General features: G+C 39.7%; 1 protein-coding gene across 3 annotated transcripts in view; it reads left to right on the top strand.

Moving 5' to 3' along the window:
• Window positions 1-17456, top strand: part of dse (dermatan sulfate epimerase) — an 89747-nt gene extending 72291 nt beyond the window's left edge. For all 3 annotated transcript variants that reach the window (XM_069886812.1, XM_069886810.1, XM_069886811.1), the window contains 3 exons: window positions 1832-2071; window positions 4242-4449; window positions 14392-17456. In XM_069886812.1, the coding sequence (XP_069742913.1) occupies window positions 1832-2071; window positions 4242-4449; window positions 14392-16144 (2201 nt within the window). In that variant the 3' untranslated portion in view covers window positions 16145-17456. The remainder of the gene's footprint in view (window positions 1-1831; window positions 2072-4241; window positions 4450-14391) is intronic.
• The last annotated feature ends 4235 nt before the right edge of the window (window positions 17457-21691 follow it).

Here is a 21691-nt window from a genome sequence, read left to right as displayed (position 1 = left end):
CTAAAATGCTAAGGAATAAATACAATGAGTAAATTAAAGTAAAATCATTCAAACAGTTAGCAGAGTATGTCAGTTCCAACAAAGAATAGAGAAGCAGTCAGGTTTAAAATATACACAGCAAGATAGACAATTATTTCAGTCAATTAATTTAATCATTAGATGCTTTTACATCTCATGATTGCAGTGACAAGTTGAACTCATGGATTTAAATGAGTCTGATCGGAACTTTGGCTTAATAATTGGAGTCTGGCATAACTTCTCCAGGTGTTTAATTAGTCCAATTTTCAAAAGATTTGCAAAAATTGTGATGGCATATGAAAAATACAAATATCAGGTACACAAGAGGGTGCTGTTGTTACACTGGGAATGCATTTCTACAAAGTTCAGTGCAAGACCCAGACTAAATTTACTTTGGAGCAGGAGATCCATTTACAGGAGTGAAAAATAAAATCACTGAAATAACTTTTTAATCACTCCTTATTTTTACATCATGAATTATCACACCACCTCGACAAATAAAACATTTTTACCAAAAGTATAATTTAATCCTTTTAAAATATTTATTCTAAAATTAGCTTATTCTTAAATGCATCACATGCTCTGTTATGATTTGAAATATTCATGGGCCAGTTATTTATTTACTGTGTTAGGTTAACTTGAATCATTCTACATTAATGTAGTGTGAAAAATTAAGTGATGGGGTTATGTACAAGAGGATTTTTCAAAATTAATAGCATTATGTAAAATAAATCACTATTTTTGAGTTCTAATATATGTAGTGTGTGTTCATAAGTATTTGACTCAACAACTCTACGCTGGTTTTCCTTCGTGGCCAATCTCTATGGATCATCATTTTCCATTTGGAATTGTGCATTGCCTCTAATGCACACGCTCTGCTTAGTTCAGTAGTTAAACTACTGGCTGCTTTACGAACTCCATCTGCCATCACATGAATCTTGAAACTACAAGGTGATGCTTATCAACTAACTTTTGAAACCCCAAAAATTATTTGCCAGTCACATTACCTTTGAACACACCAACTTTTTCTTCAAAGCTATCAAAGAGGTTGGTCAAACATGACATTTCTTCTTGAAATAAAGGCTCATTATGTTATGTTTTCAGCTCTTGGATCATTTCAACCTTGAGTCAGGATTCCATTACGGTTCCCGTATTTCTTTCTGAAGTTGACCACTCCGACTTGAGCGGTCACACTTGCACCAATGAGTTGAAGTCATTGGGTTTCTATCGCACACCAGGAGCCTGATTGTGGCCACCACACCAGTCTATTACCCTGGGAGTGCTGTATTGTCAGAAGCACCTTTTAAAAAAAAAAGATAGTAGACAGGATCCCTGTCTGCTCCTTCAGATGGGATACACTATGTGTTATTTTGAACTAAAGCAAGTTCTTTCAATGTTTTAGCTAAGACTTTGCCTTCCATCAACATCACTGAAAGTCAGGATCTGGCCATTGCCATGCTGCTGTATTAGAACTTTGCTGTGAACAATGTGTATTCATACTTCTTACATTATGGTGAAAAATATTCTTTAAAAATATTAAGTTAGCATTGAGAGACCCAGTGGCACTATATAAATGCAAATCTTTTTAAGTTGATTTTTGCCAATGACATAAATATATTGATCTATAATCCCCAGGCTTGGTCTATCACTCCTTTTAAACAAAGGGATGAGATTAGCCATATCCACATTCTCTGGTAATATTCCTGCTTGATATTGAACAAAAAATTGTCATCTGTTCAAAAGTGACATTTCAAATATTTTGAAGTGATTATGTCAGTTTGTTCAAATGCCTTCTTTCTCATTGACCCTTCAGGTTTCCTCCAGGAAGCTTACTTATGGGCAAAACAAGTTATTATTATTCTGGAGAGGTCAATGGTCTTACTGAAGGACATTAAGGATGGATCTTTGAATGAAGGTGTGGCGTACGGCAGTTATACTACAAGATCTCTATTCCAGTACATGTTTCTGGTGCAAAGGCATTTCAACATCAGCCACTTCAACCACCCCTGGGTTAAGCAGCACTTTGCATTCTATTATAGGACTGTGCTTCCAGGTAAGAATTTGGGATTAAAAATAAAGTACCATGTCATTGTCATAGCATTATTGTAACATAGAGAATAGCCCTCCAGTTTACTGTGTCAATGACATTCATCAAATAACTGCAGGGTACTTGTGCTAATTCTATTTCCCAGCACTTGGCCTACAGCTTTCTTTACTTGGTGTTTTTGGTACTCATCTAAGTACACCTATGACTTTGTACCTGCAGCTACTGCTTTAGACAGTGGACCAATTTTTAACTATGCTGTGGATGAAATACATCTTTCCCCACTTTGCTCTGTATCTCTGACCCCATTCCTTCAATCTTTTCTCTTTGGTTATAGACATCTCTGCTTAAGAGAAAAGTATCTATCTGTTGTATATTTGCCTCTCATAATTTGTATACCTCCATCAGATGTTCCTTCAAACTCCTCTAATCCAAGGAGAAGCCCAACTTCTCCAGTCTGTCCACCTCTGTGATGAAACATCCCAAAACATCAACATACTGGTGAATCTCCCAAGCCCTTCCTGCAGTGTGATGGTCTGAAATGTGCTAGTATGCCTGCTGCAGCCTTAATAATGGTTTATATAGTTACACCATCACTGCTCTGTTTTTGTATTCCCAGCTAATGAAGCCAGTCCAACTTCCTGTGCCTCTGATCTTTGGCTATGTACACTAAAATTACTGTTTCTCAATATCTCCATAAGCTATAGGAGCAGAATAAGGCCATTCAAGCCATTGAGTCTTCTCTGCTATTTGAATCATGACTGATGTATTTTTCTTCTCAACCCCTATTTCCTAGTTTCTCTGCATAACCCTTGACTCTGTCACTAATCAAGAAACTATCACCATCTTCTTTAAATATATCCGATAATTTGGCCTCCACAGCCATCTGGGAATGGATTCCACAGATTCACCGCGCTTTGGTAAAAGATGTTTCTCCTCATCCTGCAAGTTAATCTTGAGGGAATCCTTCATTAGGACTGTGAAATCTTTTTGAATATCTGCTTTCTGAATTCTTTCCCCATTTAGAAAATGGTCTGCTTCTTCATTCCTTTTACTAAAATGCATGACCTACTGCTTTCCTATGCTTTAAGGATCCTATCATACATTGTATTTCTCATAACCTGATTAGTCCTCCCAAAATATATCACCTCATTTTTTTTTTTCAGGGTTGTCTTCTATCTGCCATTCACTGCCCAGCTTACCAACTCTTCAATATCAATCTGTAGCCGACGATCACCTTCCTCACGATTAACATACCACTGATTTTCATGTGACTGGTGCTAACTATATTCATGAGATATTATTTTGTCTTTTTAAGAAAAGTTTCAAGCAATTTGTGAACAGGCTAAGCAGTCTACTTTGAAGGCACTGCTGATTTACATCAAATGGATTAAAATTTCAATTTTCCAATAACTGAATCCTCCTGCAAATTGCCCAGAAGGGAATGTATGTGAAAGTAAACAAATATGGAAATGTTTTGACAAATAATTTTGCTGATTGGAGAAAAATGTTTTGATGGGAAATGTAAAGAGAAGTGAAAGAGAAACACTGACACAATGGGCCAGATTACACTGTACAGAACATACAGGTCACCAGATCATTTCTGGGTCTGGCGAAAGTTCATGATTTCACTGAGTTGAGAGGTCCGCTTAACTCTGGACCTGCACCCTGGCCCCTTAACTTTGTGGTGCCTATGGGTGGCAGGCCGAAAATGGCCCAATTCATTTGAATCAGGTCAACAACCTTAGTTTAAAAAAAACCTGAAACTACATTTTTTTTTCAATCTTTGATTTAATTCATTTTTAACTATTGAACTACATTTCCAAAATGACTATTGAGAATGAATAGTGGTTTTGGAAGATTCCTTCTGACACCTCAAGATGTCTAAAGGCCAATAGGATCTCCTGTATGGGGCCTTGTTAAAGCCATGTCCCTGTTTGCAGATTGCTGCAGCTCAGGGGATTATTACCTTATCTGTAGGTATCCAGGGAATGAAGAGCTACTTGGTCATGATGGGTAAGTGAATCCATGGGAATCCCAAACCAGGCGAATACAAGGGATGGGTTGGCAGTCCTGTTGCTAGATGGCTCTGGTTCTTGCTTCTGGAAAAGAGAGGATCAATTTGTTTTTCTTTCATTTAACATGGGAACTGTATCTTAATTTTTGGAATACTTTCTAGGTTTTCAAAGAACGGTGGCTATTGCTGATTCGAATTACAACTGGTTTTATGGCCCCGAGAGTCAGTTGGTGTTTCTAGATACATATGTCATGCGGAATGGCAGTGGCAACTGGTTGGCAGAGCAGGTCAGAAAGAATCGAATTCAGCGGGGACCAGGCACACCAGCCAAAGCACAACGATGGTGTACACTCCACACGGAGTTTCTGTGGTAAGTAGATATAATTCGGCGTACAAGTCGAGTCGTGAAACCCAAAAAAATCTCTCTCGAAAAAAAAAGGGGGTTGACATAGGTTGGATATACTTTTGAGGCTGTAAATTCAGCTCAAAAGCCAATACATGCTGATCCAGTGTATAATTGAACCCTTGACAAACCAATTTGGCACATAAGTCGACCTAAGAAAAAAAAACAAAAAAAACCTGACTGCAACAGATTTTCATTGAGATTTTTATTGAAAGCAATAACACAATTAGCACCCTTCAAAATCACTATCATTGTCTGCAAACAGCAACACATTTAGAACCCTTCAAAATGGCTCTCACTATCATCGTCTGAAACAAAGATGGCAGCAAGTACATCCATACTGTCACTGTTTAAATGGTCATCATATGGGTTCCAGTCTGTATCTGAGGAGGCGGTTTCAGCTTCATTGTCAGTGTCCCACAATAAATAATCTTCCGTGCCATCAATTGCATGAGATACTGCACCTTTTAAAATTATTTTATCACAGTCTCTACTTTAACTTTGTCCCATGCCTTCAGCATGAAGTTACACAGTATATCAAAAGGCATTTCACTGCCTTTTGTAAATGACTTTTCTGCACTTGACATCCATATATTCCATTTTTCGCACACATGGTATTTGAATGGCTTGTTCAAGCAGACATCAAAAGGTTGCAATATAGATGTCATATCATGCAAGGAAACTGCCGTGTAAGTATCAGTAGTGCTAATCTACTTTTAGTGTTCTCGGTTCAGTGGCTACGCAACTATCCCAGACCAGCAAACTCCGATCTTTGCGTAAACTGCTTGGCTGCCTGTTTCACATATTGTCTGTCCATAGATTTACACCATTTTCATCCATCCATCCTTTTTCATGAAAATGTACAAAAATACCTGCAGGGAATTTCATTTTCAGTTTAATTTTGCGTTTGAAGAATACCATGGGTCTTAATTTTGTCCTACAATGCATGATACCACTATGGTAAACCTGATCCTTTCATGACCTTTACCTACCTATGGTTTGCACAATTTTAACACCTTTCCATTCATTCCACTGTTCTGTTGCCTATCATGTGTAAATTCATCGGGGTGTTGTCCAGGTTTCTGATATTTGCCAATACAAACTGGTGTTTCTGCCGGCTCCGTATAATAAACTGGCGAAAACGTACAACTTTATGATCAAGATCTTTTGGTTATTTCTGGGCAATTTTTGTTTTTTTGAAGCAATACCAGATTTGTCCTGTTCTTAAAACAATTGCACCAGCCGACTGTAGCCTCAAAATCATCACTAAGGTCTGGGTGTGACTTGGCCCACTGCAGTGAAAATGTTCTTATTTTATTTGTTACGAGCTCAAAGGACCTCAAAATCCAGCAGCAATAGATATTCACCAAGACAAATAGTTACTTAAACAAAAAAAGTGCTTTTAATTATCTTTAAACATGAAAATAGAAACAAACTTTAACTTATCTCATATTAGCTTACTTAACCTAACTTAGCCCCCTTATAATTCTAAGCGCACGTGTGAATATTGTGCATATAAGTTCAGAAACGTTATTTGGTTCATAGTCCAATCTCACTTCTCATTCCTCCAAGTTCACTGGTTGCAGGCAATTCTTATTCTGTGCACAGAATTTAACATGTAAAAAGTACACCAGGCTTTGGTGCTTGAAAGGTAGATGGTTACCACTCAGGAAGGTTCTTGTCAGTTTTCAGAGAGAGATTTGTTGTTCACTTTACCCCCTTAACTGATTGCTATTTAATCAGTCACTTCAGTGTCTTGCCAAAGAAACTTGCCCCATCAGGGTTCTCCAGATGATAACCTCTTTCTTTCAGGTCACCACAGAGTTACTTTCTGTTTCCCTTATTCCAAGTGAAACATTATACAGCCAGTTCTCTCCTCTTGCAGGAACCACAAGACCTGACAAGGCCATCTTCCAAACTGGGGTTTCTTTCAGTTCCAGCAACTTCTGCTGCTTGACACTGCTGACTCTGTCTGTCTGTCTGTCTGTCTGTCTGTCTGTCTGTCTGTCTGTCTGTCTGTCTGTCTGTCTGTCTGTCTGTCTGTCTGTCTGTCTGTCTCTCTCTCTCTCTCTCTCTCATACACTCTCTCTGAAACTGAGACAGCCTGTTTGACTCTCTCTGCTTGCAAAACCACATGGCCCTCTTACAACAACAAGTCTTTTTGTAGATAATAAGGCACCCGCCTGCTCTTTCGTTTGTTGCTTTTGGGTAAACAAGAACCCATCAGCAGTCTTCAAAGCTCCTGCAAAAAGGTATGAGAAGCCATTATGTCTCCTCTGTTGCTTTAAAAGACAATAGTCCATTTATTCCACAACATCAGTCAAATTAACACTTACTTGTGAAGTCTCCATAGGCCTTCTTAAAAGTTTCTGTAAAGTCACTGTGGACATGAAGTCTCCAGTATTTCAAATAAGATCTGTTTTAAAGTATTTATACTCTAAGCTTTCCCAATTTATCTCCCAAAAATATTTCTATATACTCTATGACAGGGGTGTCAAACTCAAATTCACGGAGGGCCAAAATTAAAAACTTGGACTAAGTCGAGGGCCGAACTAAATACTTATTGAAATTTTTCAACAACATCTGCATGTTTTCTCTTCTTTCAACATATATAATGCTAAACTTTAGGATATAACTTTAGGAGGATAATGTTACAGGTCAGGAGTAGGTAGCTCAAGTTCACCCTTTGCTTGACCTGAGGGAAACATATTTGGCCTGTGGAGATGTAGTCAGCATTCACAGGCTGTGTCCATTTTGGCCTGCATCAGGACTCAGCATTCCTGCTCACTCCTCAGGCTCTAGGCCTCTATTCACCCTCAACCCACCATACCTCTACCTGACCAGGCCTTTACCCAACCTCTACTCACCTCTCACTCCACTCGCTCTGCCTCTACCCACCCCATCCTATACACGACCCTCTACTGCCTCTCCCCTCAACCTGTTCCTCCCTCTACCCGTCTCTCACCCTCTAATCACCCCTCCCCTACTCGCCCTGCCCCTCCCCTTTTACCTCTTCCCTATCCACCACTCCTTCTACTCATCCCTCCCTCTAACTGCCCCTCGCACCACCATAACTTCCCCTGTCCATTACTCCTCACCTACACCCTCTGCCCACCCCTGCTTACCCACCCACTCAGGCCCAGTGTGCTGCCAATCAGCCTTTGCGGACAGCCACCATCTCTCTCTTCACGTGCAGGGCTGAACCAGCCGTCCCTGGGGTCCGCGTGGGTGCAAGCGCTGAAGGCCGTGGCGACCGGGAGAAGTGCGCTCGCGCTGTGGAAGGTCCGTCCGGTGCCAGTCGTGCGGGGCTCGCGCTGCCCGGGGGCCGTGCGCAGCCTGCCATGCCCGTCGTGCCGACAGGAAATCACAGGCGCTCGCCAATCCGCCAAACCGCTCGACAGGTGGGAGAAGTGACTGGATGTGCGGGGAGCCTTCCAACTGGCTTGCCGGCTGATGACATCGACAGACTTCTCGTGTTACAATTTCTCGTGTTACAATGGGGAAGGATGTGCAATGAAGGGGGAGGATGGTGGGGGTGATATTACCAAAAAACAGCATCGGCTCTCGCTGCAGGGCAGGCCACCTCTTTTGAAATGATCTTGCGGGCCAAATATAATTATATCGCGGGCCAAATTTGGCCCGCGGGCCAGAGTTTGACATGGTGCTCTATGACATATTTCAGGTGACTATGTAGCAACCTTGCCTCTGTTCACATACCCTTTCTGCAATGTGATTTTCCAACTCTCGCCAACGAGTGATTCCTTTTCTCAAAGGACATTGCATTTTTGGTATTTTTCTGAAAGTCTCATCTTTCTTCCTCCAATCTCTTATCAACTTTTCAGACAAATCTTCTTTCAGCAGCCCAGTTGTTGGTTTTCTTGGCCATTTCTATCACTTTCAACATAAAGCTCGCTTCATATTTTCGTCATGTGCTGCAGTGTTGATGGATCCTCCATGATAGCATCACTTCCAGCCAACGTCCAGCAGATCAATTCATGCGATCAATGGTTGGGGGTGGGGAGTGGGGTCGACGTATACACCAGTCATTGGCCCATCTCAGGCATCACAAGCTTTGGGGTCGACTTATATGCCAGTCAATGGGTCACCTCAGGCAGGCAGAGAATGGGTGTCAGAGAATGGGTGTCATCTTTTACGCCGAATATTCTATAAAACCCTTCAAATTAGGCTGAAAAAGGGGTCAACGTATGCTGGCTGACTTATTCGTTGGAATGTATGGTAATTGAACAAGTGAATAAAAATTGGGGATCAGAGGAGCAAGTTGTTTATTCCACAGAAAATTGTTGATATGTAGAACATGCTGTCAGAGGAGGTGATGGGGTCAGATGCCATTACTAAGTTTCAGAAGTATTTAGACAGACACTTAAATAGACAATGCGTGAAATATATTCCTCATGCAAGCAAATGGGATTAGGGTAGATGGTTGAAGAGGTCAGCATGCATGTAGTGGACTAAATGGTCTGTTTCTGGGCTGTACAACTAGATGACTTTATCTGGAGTATTGTGAGAAAGGAATATAGTTGTTAGTCATTTGTAGGTTAACTGATATACCTTGATTTATGTTCTTATACATCGACCACACAGCCACTTTTATTTTTATTGGTTTATGGCTATGAACTGTGCCTAATGGAATTGTGCATTATATATAATAAAGAACAGAAGCAGAACTCCTATTAAGCCACCCAAATCTTCTTCACTCTTCAACAAAATCCTGACTAATACTCAACCTTAACTAATTTTCCTATCCTATCCATGATCTTTTGATGTAATGTCCATAAAAAGTATACATCTCAGCTTTCAGTAAAATGAATGACAGCCCCTCCAATTTGTCAGGGTAGAAATTTAGGCCATGAAGGATTATGCATACATTACAGAGTGGCAATTTTCTAAACCTCTCACTGCATCATGCACAGTTAATAAATCTAGCAGTCATAATTAATTTGTACTATATTGGAAATCCAAGATCGTGTTATATGGCGAGCTCTCCACTGGCCACCATGACAGAGGTGCACCAAAGAAAAGGTACAAGGACTGCCTAAAGAAATCTCTTGGTGCCTGCCACATTGACCACCGCCAGTGGGCTGATATCGCCTCAAACCGTGCATCTTGGCGCCTCACAGTTTGGCGGGCAGCAACTTCCTTTGAAGAAGACCGCAGAGCCCACCTCACTGACAAAAGGCAAAGGAGGAAAAACCCAACACCCAACCCCAACCAACCAATTTTCCCCTGCAGCCGCTGCAACCGTGTCTGCCTGTCCCGCATCGGACTTGTCAGCCACAAACGAGCCTGCAGCTGACGTGGACTTTTACCCCCTCCATAAATCTTCGTCCGCGAAGCCAAGCCAAAGAGAGGATTTTACAAGACAGACATGCACAGAAATTCATCCCAGATCTTTAATGAAACCACATTTCAGGAATGGAGTGGAATTTAGCAGCCATTGATTTATATTGTACCAGGGTTGATTTTTTTTAAAATAAAAAACAAAATCAGAAATAAAAACTCAATTGTACTGTCCATATGTAAGTAATTTGTTTGCCCCACAATGGCAGGATATTGCTGCTGGCAATAAGCAGCTCCTGAATTCACCTAATAAAGGTGCAGAGGATCATTTCTGAGACCTCTGAGTTTGATGATGAGGCCCTGCTTGAGACTAGGGTTTCAAACAATATAGGGGAGAAGCAAGGCTTCCAAAATCCCTCTGAAAGTCATCAACACCCCAGACAGCCTGCTCATGCTTGTCATTTGGCACATCTATTGAGGTTTATGCCTGATGCTATTAAAATTAAATGAGTTGAGAAACTTTAAAAATAAATTTTAAAAATCAATGGGAACATTTTTAAGGAAATACAAAAAAAATTAAATAAATGGCCTGTGATTTAAAAAAAAAGACTAAAACTTCTATTTGTTTGTCATCTCCTTTGCCTCCAAGCTTGGTCACATCAATGAGTTCATGTGGCTTGTGCTAAACTGCATTCTGGGAAATTTCAACCAGATGGAATTCTATAGTTAGACATTCTGATGAGTGCATTGGTCAGTAAGCTTGGCCAGGGACATGATCAAAGGAGTTTACCTAGCTGTTTGGCAATACTGAGGAATGCTGCTAATTAAGAGCAGAACTGCTAGTTTTTTTCCATAATAATTTTCCGGGCCAATATTTTTAAAATAATTGACTAATTTGTGCAAGATAACATACATTTTTTTTTGACCCTTTCTAATTAATTCCAGTGAACTTTGGACTTTATCATCAAAATTATTTGTTTTGACATGCGAGCAATGAATCACAATTTATAGCTTTCCCTGGCTTTGTTCCAACTGTAATAGATGAGAGCATTACCACTTTACTTCACTTACATTTGTGCACAGTAAGATTTTATTCCACCATATGTATAAGATGAAGAGAGGCACTGATCGTGTGGATAGTTTAAGTTTTTTTTCCCCCAGGGCTGAATGGTGCCACAAGAGGACACAGGTTTAAGGAGCTGGGGAGTAGGTATAGAGGGTATGTCAGTGGTAGATTTTTTTAATGCCGAGAGTGGTGAGTGTGTGGAATGAGCTGCCGGCAATGGTAGTGGAGGCGGATATGATGGGGTCTTTTAAGAGAATTTTTGATAGGTACATGGAGCTTAGAAAAATAGAGGGCTATGGGTAATGTTAGGTCTGCTTTGTTCATGAATGAGTGAGACAAACACCAGGCTGAGTCGAAATCAGGGTTCTTTGTTCTTTATTACCGGATTGTAACACTTGCGACTAACAAGTTAGTCGGAGAATGCATTCTGCCGTTATCAGCAAAATGGTGATTTTTTATACCCTTGGATACATGCTTAGAACATCATCATATCATTACTTGTCCAATGACTAAAACTGTTGCTATCCTTTCCCTGCTAGCTTCCTGCCTCTCAATCCATCAATGTCTCTCTTATCTTGTAAGTACAAGGATGCATTCTGTTACTCCTTAGTACTGGGTGACTCCTTCTCCGGTCCCATCTCATGATGTTTTACCTAACAGGAGTACAAGGACACCTCCCCTTCTTGTTACTGCCCTGTACAGGGTAACTCCCTACACATTCCCATCTCATGATGTTTTACCTTACAGTAAGCCCAGTACTTTCTAAGGTATGGACATGTTCGGCACAACTCCATGGACCGAAGGGCCTGTATTGCACTGTAGGTTTTCTATGTTTCTATGTCAGTGACTAAGCATGGTATAAATGCAACATGTACACATATGACAATGTTATGAGGCATGTAGTTCTTGCTGATAAGAATTGATGTTGAGGAATAGTTTTACTAAACCATCCAAACTTATTGTTCCTAATAAATTGAAATGAATTGGAAAGTTTTTAGTTCAGTAGTATATAGCATGCTTTTTTTTTAAAGTTACAGCATTAACTCTTTGCATTCTTTTATATCTGGTGACAGTTTATCATTATTTTGGACATCAAAATAGCCACAGCTATTTTACATGAACTTCATAACAATTTTTCAAAATGTATTTTAATGGGCTTCATAAGTCAGGATGAAATGATCCAACTCTGTCAAAGACTGGAAGTCTTTACTGATCTTGCAATACAGCTGGTGTGAGAACTGAATGCCATACACACTGGGTACTAAGTGACATGTAGTTAGAGCTGAGGCAACTTTTTAAATAGAGAATTTTACTCATCTGTTCGACTTTTCATCAGAAAATACTTAACAAGGGGGGCGTGGCAAGATGGCATAGGGAGCGGACGTGCATTCCCGGTCTCCCCCAGGCAGTTATATAAATACCCGTTTTAAGAATATTTATTTTCTGTTAAAAGTCTTTGTTTTGTTTGTCAATTGTTTTTAGTTTAAAATGGCAACAAAAATTAAGGAAAATAGAGTTCAAATACAGAACAAAACTACACTCTCCGACTTTGGAAGAAACTCGGCCTACTTGCCCAGACAGAACCACGGAGTCAAGGCTGGAATTTTCTTAAGAACGGAGCTCATTAATTGGATTGTCAGATAAGCTGGCCTTGGACACCCCTCTGAAAGATGTTTAAAATGGCAACAAAGATTAAGGAAAATAGAGTTCAAATACAGAACAAAACTACACTCTCCGACTTTGGAAGAAACTCGGCCTACTTGCCCAGACAGAACCACGGAGTCAAGGCTGGAATTTTCTTAAGAACGGAGCTCATTAATTGGACTGTCGGATAAGCTGGCCTTGGACACCCCTCTGAAAGATGGTGATGAATATTGATTTGAAATGTTTTATGAAGATAAATTGCAGTAATTGGCATTGGTTGCCCGTGAGTTTTAAAAATCCAGATAACATTAAAGTTTATTAGTGATTTTTTTTGGATGGAATATCGGAAGGATGAATTTATTATCTATAAATACAGAACAAAATTACATTCTTTGACTTTGGAAGAAATTTGACCTATTTGCCCAGACAGAGCCGGAGTTGGTGCTGGAATTTTCTCAAGAACAGAACTTATTAAATTTGATTTCGGACTCCTTTTTGAAAGATGGCGACAAATATTGATTTGAAATATTTGAAATATTTTCTGAAGATAAACATATATATGGAACTCCTTGACCTGCAATAAGGTTTATCAGTTATTTTTTTTTGGATGGAATATTGGAAGAGTGAATTTATTATCTGTGAGTATGCATACATTGCAAACAGATTTTAATAGTTTTGAAAAGGTTTTTTTTAAATTAAACAACAAGATCAGTTTAATGTTGAGAAAATTGGAAAAAACGGAAACTTTATTATTAAATTTGGAAATTCAGTAGAAAGAAACTATGAACAAGATTGATGATTTATAAAATTAAAGTCGAAGGAGCAATGTCCAAGAAGATTTAAAAATTTTGAATAAGTTTTTCTTGAAAATAAACAATAATTTCAACTTAACATTGAGAAGATTGACAAAGTGGAAAATTTGGTATTAAATTGGGAAACACAGAAGAAAGAACTTATGAATAACATTGATGCTTTAGAAGATCAAGACCGAAGGAATTATGTTCAAGAAAATTTTAAAAGATTTGAAAAAAAAACTTTTTTTGAAAGTAAGCTACAAATTCAACTTGAGACTGAGAAGAATGGAAGATTCGGTGTTGAACTGGGATGTTCAGAGGTGTTTTAATTCAGTGGATGAAATTCAGGAAGATTTGAAGAAAAAAAAAAAAAAAACTTTTATTGATTGTAAACAATGTTTAACTCAGTGTTGGGAGGGTGGAAATGGTGCAAAATTTAATATCAAGTTTGGATTTTCAAAAAAAAGAGTTTATGAATAAGATTGGTTAAATTGATGGACCGGGGTTTTATGGATATAAGAAATGATGATTTTTCGGTTTATACGTGTATTTTGTCTGCCTGGGGGTGGGGGGGGGGGGGGGAGTGGTACTTCTGCTCTCGAAAGTCGTATGCCACTTGTGGTTTATACCACACCCATTTGGGTTTTTGGGAATTAACCACCACAAGGTGGTTTCCTAAGCGGTTAGGGGAGGTAGGGGGGGGGGGGGGGTGAAAATTTGAAAATTATTTAGTATCTATTATGTAATATTATACTGTCAATTTGAAATGAATGTATGGAGATACTATAAATAAATTTAAAAAAAAAGAAAATACTTAACAAGATATTGAGTTACTAACCTGAAGTGCATTTATTTCCTTGTGCCAAGATCACTCTGGTGAATTGACCAAAAATACTTCTAAAGAAAATATTAAAATCTGTTTAAAAAAGAATGGACTAAGAAACACTTACAATCCAATGGTTATTAACCAATTCTATTGTACTGATTTTAAAAATCAGCAGTTCTAAAGTTGCATTGTACCCGAATTCTGATTTTTATTTTGACCAGATTTGAGAACTAGTTTCATTGCAGGATTTATCCACTTTCTAATGCTTTAATTGTTTTCAGGTATGACAGCTCCTTAACTCCAGTCCCACCTGCTGATTATGGGTTACCAAAACTGCATTATTTTGAAGACTGGGGAGTCGTGACATATGGAGGTGCTTTACCAGCAGGAGTTAACCGACCCTTCCTATCCTTCAAATCAGGTAAACTGGGAGGCCGTGCAATTTACAATATTGTTCATGAGAAGAAATATTCACAGTGGATTCGTGGATGGACAAATTTTAATGCCGGGCATGAACATCCTGATCAAAACTCTTTCACGTTCGCGCCTAATGGCATGCCTTTCATCACAGAGGCCTTGTATGGCCCAAAGTACACCTTCCTTAATAATGCTTTAATGTTCTCTCCTGCCACATCAGAGACATGTTTCAAGCATTGGGAAGGTCAGATTACAGAAGCATGCAACTCCAAGTGGTTGAAGTATAAACATGGTATTTCTGGGGATTGTCGTGGCCAAGTCATTGCAGCTTTAGAGCAGAATGGTGTGGTCTTTATCCGAGGCGAGGCAGTGGGTGCTTACAATCCTAGCCTGAAACTGAAGAGTTCACAAAGGAATCTCCTCCTCCTAGAACCCCAGCTTTTACTATTAGTGGATCAAATTCATTTGGAAGAAAATAGCCCACTGGAGAAAGTGAGTGCATATTTCCATAATACAGATGTGGCCTTTGAGGAAATCTCCAAAGATGGTGTGAATGGAGCATTTGTTCAACAAAAAGATGGTCAATATACAATGTTCTGGATGGATGATAAAGGCAAAAGTGAGAAAGGCACAGTGGCATTCAAGGCATACCCTCGTGGATATCCTTACAATGGAACACATTATGTGAATGTTACAACCACACTGAGGTACCCGGTAACTAGAACAGCCTATATCTTCTTTGGGCCTTCAGTGGAGATTCAGAGGTTCAGCATTCGAGGAGATTTGGATCGAGTTGATATATTTTTAACAACAAATGAAAAAACCTATACAGTTTACCTCTTGACTAGGCAGACTGCTGTCAAACCACTTTTTGCTATAGTACTAGCTGACCACGAGAAAATTGTTTTTGATAAGGCTTCTGCAATCAGGGATGTTTCAGTGCAGGAGACACAAGACTATGTGAATGCTGTTGAGAAAAATCTTCAACATGCAAAGCTAGTTTTTCAGCAGTTGGAAAAGCAGATCTTGGCTCGAGTCTTGAACACTGATAACTTCCGAAAGACTGCCGAGCGCCTTTTGAAGCAATCAGACAAAAGGAAGACGGAGGAGGCCATAGAAAGATTTTTTTCCATCTCATTTGAACAAAGCAAGACAAAAAAAATAAAGAAAGGAAAAGGTGACGGTGTTAAAGTTTCAAACAACCTTCCAAATATTTTTGCACAAATTGAAATGACTGAGAAAAGAGAGCGACAGAAATTATTGCAGCAAAAGCAAGAAGAAACATCAGATGAGATAAATCACAATGTGAGAGAGATTTTTGATTTTGTGGACGAGTCTTATATGAAACGAGAACAAGGCACAAAAAAAAATGTAAAACACGGTTATGTCAAACTAAGAACCACTGTTCGAAGCACTGCACAATCACTCTCAGCTTCCTATACAAGAGTTTTCTTAATTTTAAATATTACTACTTTCTTTTTCCTGTTAGCTTTACAGCTAATTCGGTTTCAGAAAGTTCCAAGCTTGCATGCCCAAAGATTTCTATATGCAGTGCTTCTTTTGGATAGCTTTGTGCTACTCTGCTTGTATTCTTCTTGTTCCCAAGCACAGTGCTAGATCATGGATGCCATCTCTTGAGAGACCAAACATATGCAGAAATTGTGTATACTTAATGCAAGTACAAGATTTGCACTCCCGTTAACTACCAGAATCTTCCAGAAGGTGCCTTTGGGTGACGTGTCTCAACCTGATCTTGATCTTTAACCACTTGGTGGATGGAATCATTCAATGTTTCTTTTGTTCTTTGTTTTTCCTATTTTTAATTCCTATTTCCCAGCATACTGCAATCTAAAACCAGAATGTGGAGAATCTTGATAATCTGCACAACCTACCAGGAAAGTTTCTTTCGATACATTGGTTGAAGGTGATCTATCAAACTAAAATGTACAGAGTATTGAACAAGATATCGCTTCATTGTTTTGATTTTGACTATGTATTTTATATACTTTGTTGGAGTAATGTTCAGGTGGAACTGTTCCTTCTCTAATTTTCAGCGTTCTGTAATACATCACTGTGATTCCTCTGGTTACTCTTGACGTCTAAGTGAAAGGCTGGATCAATATGTTTGTTGTTCTTTCCAAGATTGCTCATTAAAGCACAAATGTTATTAAGCATTCCTTAAATATTTTTTTAAAAATAGATCTTTTTCAATAAGGCTTTGGATTCATCATATATTGTATTTTGTGTTTAATGGGTGCAAAATAGATTAATGGCAAAAATGATACATTGGCATGTTAGAATAGCCATTGTCTTTTTCTTTGGCTTGGCTTCGCGGACGAAGATTTATGGAGGGGGTAAAAAGTCCACGTCAGCTGCAGGCTCGTTTGTGGCTGACAAGTCCGATGCGGGACAGGCAGACATGATTGCAGCGGTTGTACATAGTGAATAAATTTGTCTCTCCATATTTTCTAATGAACATCAGTATACCCTCAAAATTGGTACTGTAGGGTAAGGTTATTATTATTCTTCAATGTTATTATGCAATCCTATGATAAAAATGAATACCCATGGATTTCACATACAACTGACCCCACTTGCCCACCAAATCTGAAAAAAAAACTGTAATTCTAAGCTACCTCTAACCAGTTACATTTTACTTTGTGTCCGGTTGCTTCACCTTCTACAGAAATCCAATTGTAGACCTTCAGAAAATTCATATATGCAACAACCATTGTGTTTTTTTTAATTCTACGTGACTTGCTCAAGTAATTAAATTAATCAGGCACATCCTGTCTTTTGTATATGTTTTGTTCTTTGTGTTCACTAATTTAATTCTGTACCTTTGACATTGGATGGGTAGTTTTGATTCTGCAAGTGATGAAGAGTCTGACCATTTATTACACATGCAATAAATATGTACAATTTCCAATCTTTCCATTTTCTTGGAAATTTTCTACACAATCACGGAGGTGCCAGAGTTGCAGTTATAGTGGAACAGCTTAGCAGGAGGTAAAACCAAAGTTAAGCACAAAAGTCTGATGATGCTGGGGTTGAGCACAACACACCAAAGGGCTGGAAAAACTCTGCAGGTCACACAACTTCTACAGGAAGTAATGGGTAACTAACATTTTGGGCCTGAGTCCTTTGTCAAGGTATAAGCAAAAACAGACCGGCATTTGAATAAAAAGGTGTTTTTCTCCCTCCCCACCTCCTCACAGTCTCCACACTTTTATGCAGGTGACTGCCTGATTTTGCTCATACCTTGATGGAGGGCTCAGGCCCAAAATGTTGTTTACTTTTTATATTATGTAAGAGGCTACATGACCTGCTAAGTTCTTCCAGCACATTTGTGTATTGCAGAAGGCCAAGACCAGCTTTGCAGCTGGGATATAATTGAAGGTTTTGCAGCTTCCTGATGCAGTATTTCTTTAAAATCAATGGCTGATCTGATGTTAGTATATCCAATGTGGGAGATGGGATGGAATTATTGATTCACGACATAATTTGTACAGCAAAAATGTCAATTTATTCCTAAAACAGAGTTGGTTTTAAAAAGCAGATCAAATAAGCTGCAAGTCAAAATCTCTATAAATCCATCCTGCACCTTAAGGTTGCCTTGTATGAGCCTCACAGGTTACAAAGCACAGGCAGAATCACTGCATACCCCTTCTGCAAGGCACAATGAAGGCACAGCTCCTGTCACTGTTTTAAAACATCTCTGATCTGAGACCCCTGAAATAGTAAAATAGATATTTTTTATAAAGAATCTTGTATATGTCACTATTGTGCCAGCCATTATTATTATTATTATTATTCATGGCAATGCATTCCAGGTACTCAGTACTCTTTGTGTAAAATAAAAATTAAAACACCTTACTCCTGACAGCTTCCCTAAACTCTCCTCACCACACTTTGTACAGATGTCCTCTGTGGGGGTGAAAAAGGGTGCTGGCTGTCTATCCCTCATTCTCTTCACTCATAAGAGAAAAGCCCTTGTTCTGCTAACCTTGCCTCATAAGACACATTCTCCAATCCAGGCACCATCCTGGTAAATCTCCTCTGCATCCTCTCCATAGCTTCCACATCCTTCCTGTATTGAGGTGACCAGAACTGAACACAGTATTCTGTGTTATGTGACTAGAGTTTTCAAGATTCAATATTATTATTGTCCTGTAATAAAATGATATATTACACAAAATTTTCCTTCGTCTATTTGCTATTATCAAAGATAAGCAGAAGCGAATCCCACTAGTGTTCATGGCTTTGCCTCCAGTGCTCCTGCAGCCACATAGCTTTCAGTCCAAATCCAAAGATGCACACCTCTGACACGATCAGAAAGTTTACAGCACCCTCTCGTATCCTGGTTCCGACACCTGGTATCTCTTCAACCAGTTTCCAGCAGTTTGCAGTCTGGTGTGGGTTTTTCGACTACAGTCACCAGCAGCCCACATCCTACATGCGCATCTCACCTCAAGTCACCAATATCCCGCCTCCTGTGTATTCTTCAGCTGCAAAGCCACTCACTGGTTCGCTGCTGTGGTTACTGTCCCGTGGGTTGTCTCCTCTGCTTCTCCTTCTCAAACAGGGGAGGCGGGGGGGGGGGGGGGGCGGGGGTGTTGTATCCCTGTTTACTGGTGCCCTACTAGTCGAAAAACCCACACCAGACTTCCCCAAAGTCTGCAGCCACTCGTGGCCACTGCAAATCATGGATGCTGCCATTTTGGGCCAGACCCTGCGGTTGTGTGATTTTAAAATAAACCACCGTGGCTCCTTTAACAGGCCATTTAAAGCCTTTATAGGGCTGACAACAGTCAAACTGAAACTTTGCTCCCAACTCTCTGTGGGTCCGCACCAGCGGCAGTGCTGCCATTACAGTAGTTCCTGCAGCATTGCCATTTTTTCTTTATAAAGCTGCAAAATTATCTCTTGACTCAAACTCAATCCCCTGACAAATAAATGCCATCGTACCATAAGCCTTCTTAACTACCCTATCAACTTCCATGACAGTCTTGAGAGATCTATGGATTTGGACCCCAAAGCCCCTTTGTTCTTACACACTGTTAAGAATCCTGCCATTAACCATGAACTCTGCCTTCAAGTTTGACCTTCCAAAATGCATCTCCACACACTTATCCAGATTGAACTCCTTCTGCCACTTTTCCACTCAATTCTGCATCCTGTCTATATTCTGTTATAACCTACGCCATCCACAACACTTCCAACCATTGTGTCATATGCAAACTTACTGACCCATCCCTCTACTTCTTCCAAGTCATTTATAAAAATCACAACAGGATTCCAGAACAGATCCCTGTGGAACTCCACTAACCATTGACCTCCAGGTAAAATGTATTCCATCCATTTCTACACTCTGCTTTCTGCAGGCAAGCCAATTCTGAATCCACACGGCCAAAGTTCCATGGATCTCATTCCTCATGAGAGACCTTGGAAAACCCCTTACTAAAGTCCATATATATTACATCTACTGCCCAACCTTCATTAATTTCTTTTGTTACCTCCCCAAACACCTCAATTAGACTCATGAGGCAAGACCTCCCCCTCACAAAACCATGCTAACTATCTCTGAGAAGACTATACTTCTCTAAATGCCTGTAAATCCTGTCTCTAAGAATCCTCTCCAATCGTTTGCCCACCACTGATACAAGATTCGCAGGTCTATAATTCCCAGGATTCTCCCTTTTTTTTAAGCAAAGGGAAAACATTTGCCATTTTCTAATCCTCCAGTACCTCCCCCTGTGGGAAAGGAGGATGCAAAGATTATCATCAACACCCTAGCAATATCTTCTTTCACTTCCTCTAGTAACCTGGGGTATATCTCGTCTGGTCCCAGGGACTTATCAACCCTAAAGTTTTAAAGAAGATCCAGCCCTTCCTCTTTCTTAACCTCAACATGGTACAGCTCATAAGTTGTTTTGTTTGGATTCACCTTAATCAAGGTCCCGCTCTCTGATGAACACTGATTTTGGTCCTCCCCTACCTCCTCTGCCTCCAGGCATGTGTTGCCTCTTTTATTCTTAAGCGGTCCTACCTTCACTTGCATTATGCTTCTGTTCTTCATGTATACATAGAATGTCTTCAGATTTTCCTTAATCCTATTTGCCAAGGTCTCCTCGAGCTCCCATCTAGCTCTCCTAAGTCCTTTCTTATACCTTCCTAGCTAATATGTAATTCTCATGAGCCCTTCTTGCCTTTTTCTTCCTGAATCTTATTCATGCTTCCTCTTAACTAGTTGCCTTACCTGTTTTGTCAACCACATTTCCCCATCTCAGTGGATCAAGCCTATCCAGTAACCTGCACATCCTAAACATCTTCCATATTTCTTCTGTGCTTTACCCCGAGAACATCTGTTCTCAATTTGCTCTCTTTAGTTTCTTCCTAATCCCATTATAATTACCACTTCTCCAATTAAACACTTTACCATTTTGTCTGCTTTTATCCTTGTCCATAGCTAAGTCAAAGGTCAGGAAGTTCTGCTCACTTTCACAAAAATGCTCCCACTCTGAGATGTCTGTCACCTGACCAGATTCATTACCCAGTACTTTGTCAGGAATCCTTGGATGCACCTGACAAATTCTGTCCCATGTATCTCTCTTGCAGTAAGGAGGTGCCAATCAATATTTGGGAAGTTGAAGTCTCCCACAACAACAACCCTGTTATTTTTGCACTTTTTCCAAACTCTGCTTATTAATCTGTTCCTCAGTGACCCGAGAGGCTATTTGGGGACCTACAGACTACTCCCAATACAGTGATTGCTTCCTTCCTGTTTCTGACTTCTACACATAGCAGCTCAGTAGAAAAACTCTCCACAACCTCTTCCCTTTCTGTAGCTGTGATAATATCCCTTTTTAGTAATGAGACTCCTCCCCTCTTTTACATCTAAGCCTATCCCTTTTAAAACATCTAAACCCAGTACCTGCATCAGCCAATTCTGTCCAGCATTGTAATTCCACATACTGATCCATGCTCTAAGTTAATCTCCATTATTCCTTATACTTCTTCCATTGAAATAAGCACTTTTCAAACTCTCAGACTACATTTATGCTTCCTCTACTGCCTGTCCTTGGTCACAAACTTACAACACTTGACATTAACCTTTCCTCCATTTGCTCTATTCACTGGCCTCTCTGGTTCCTATCCCACTGC

This window comes from Narcine bancroftii, chromosome 6 (genome assembly GCF_036971445.1).
Source record: "Narcine bancroftii isolate sNarBan1 chromosome 6, sNarBan1.hap1, whole genome shotgun sequence".
NCBI lineage: Eukaryota > Metazoa > Chordata > Chondrichthyes > Torpediniformes > Narcinidae > Narcine > Narcine bancroftii.
Note: the sequence above shows the minus strand (reverse complement) of the source record. Positions and strands in the feature narration are given on the sequence as shown.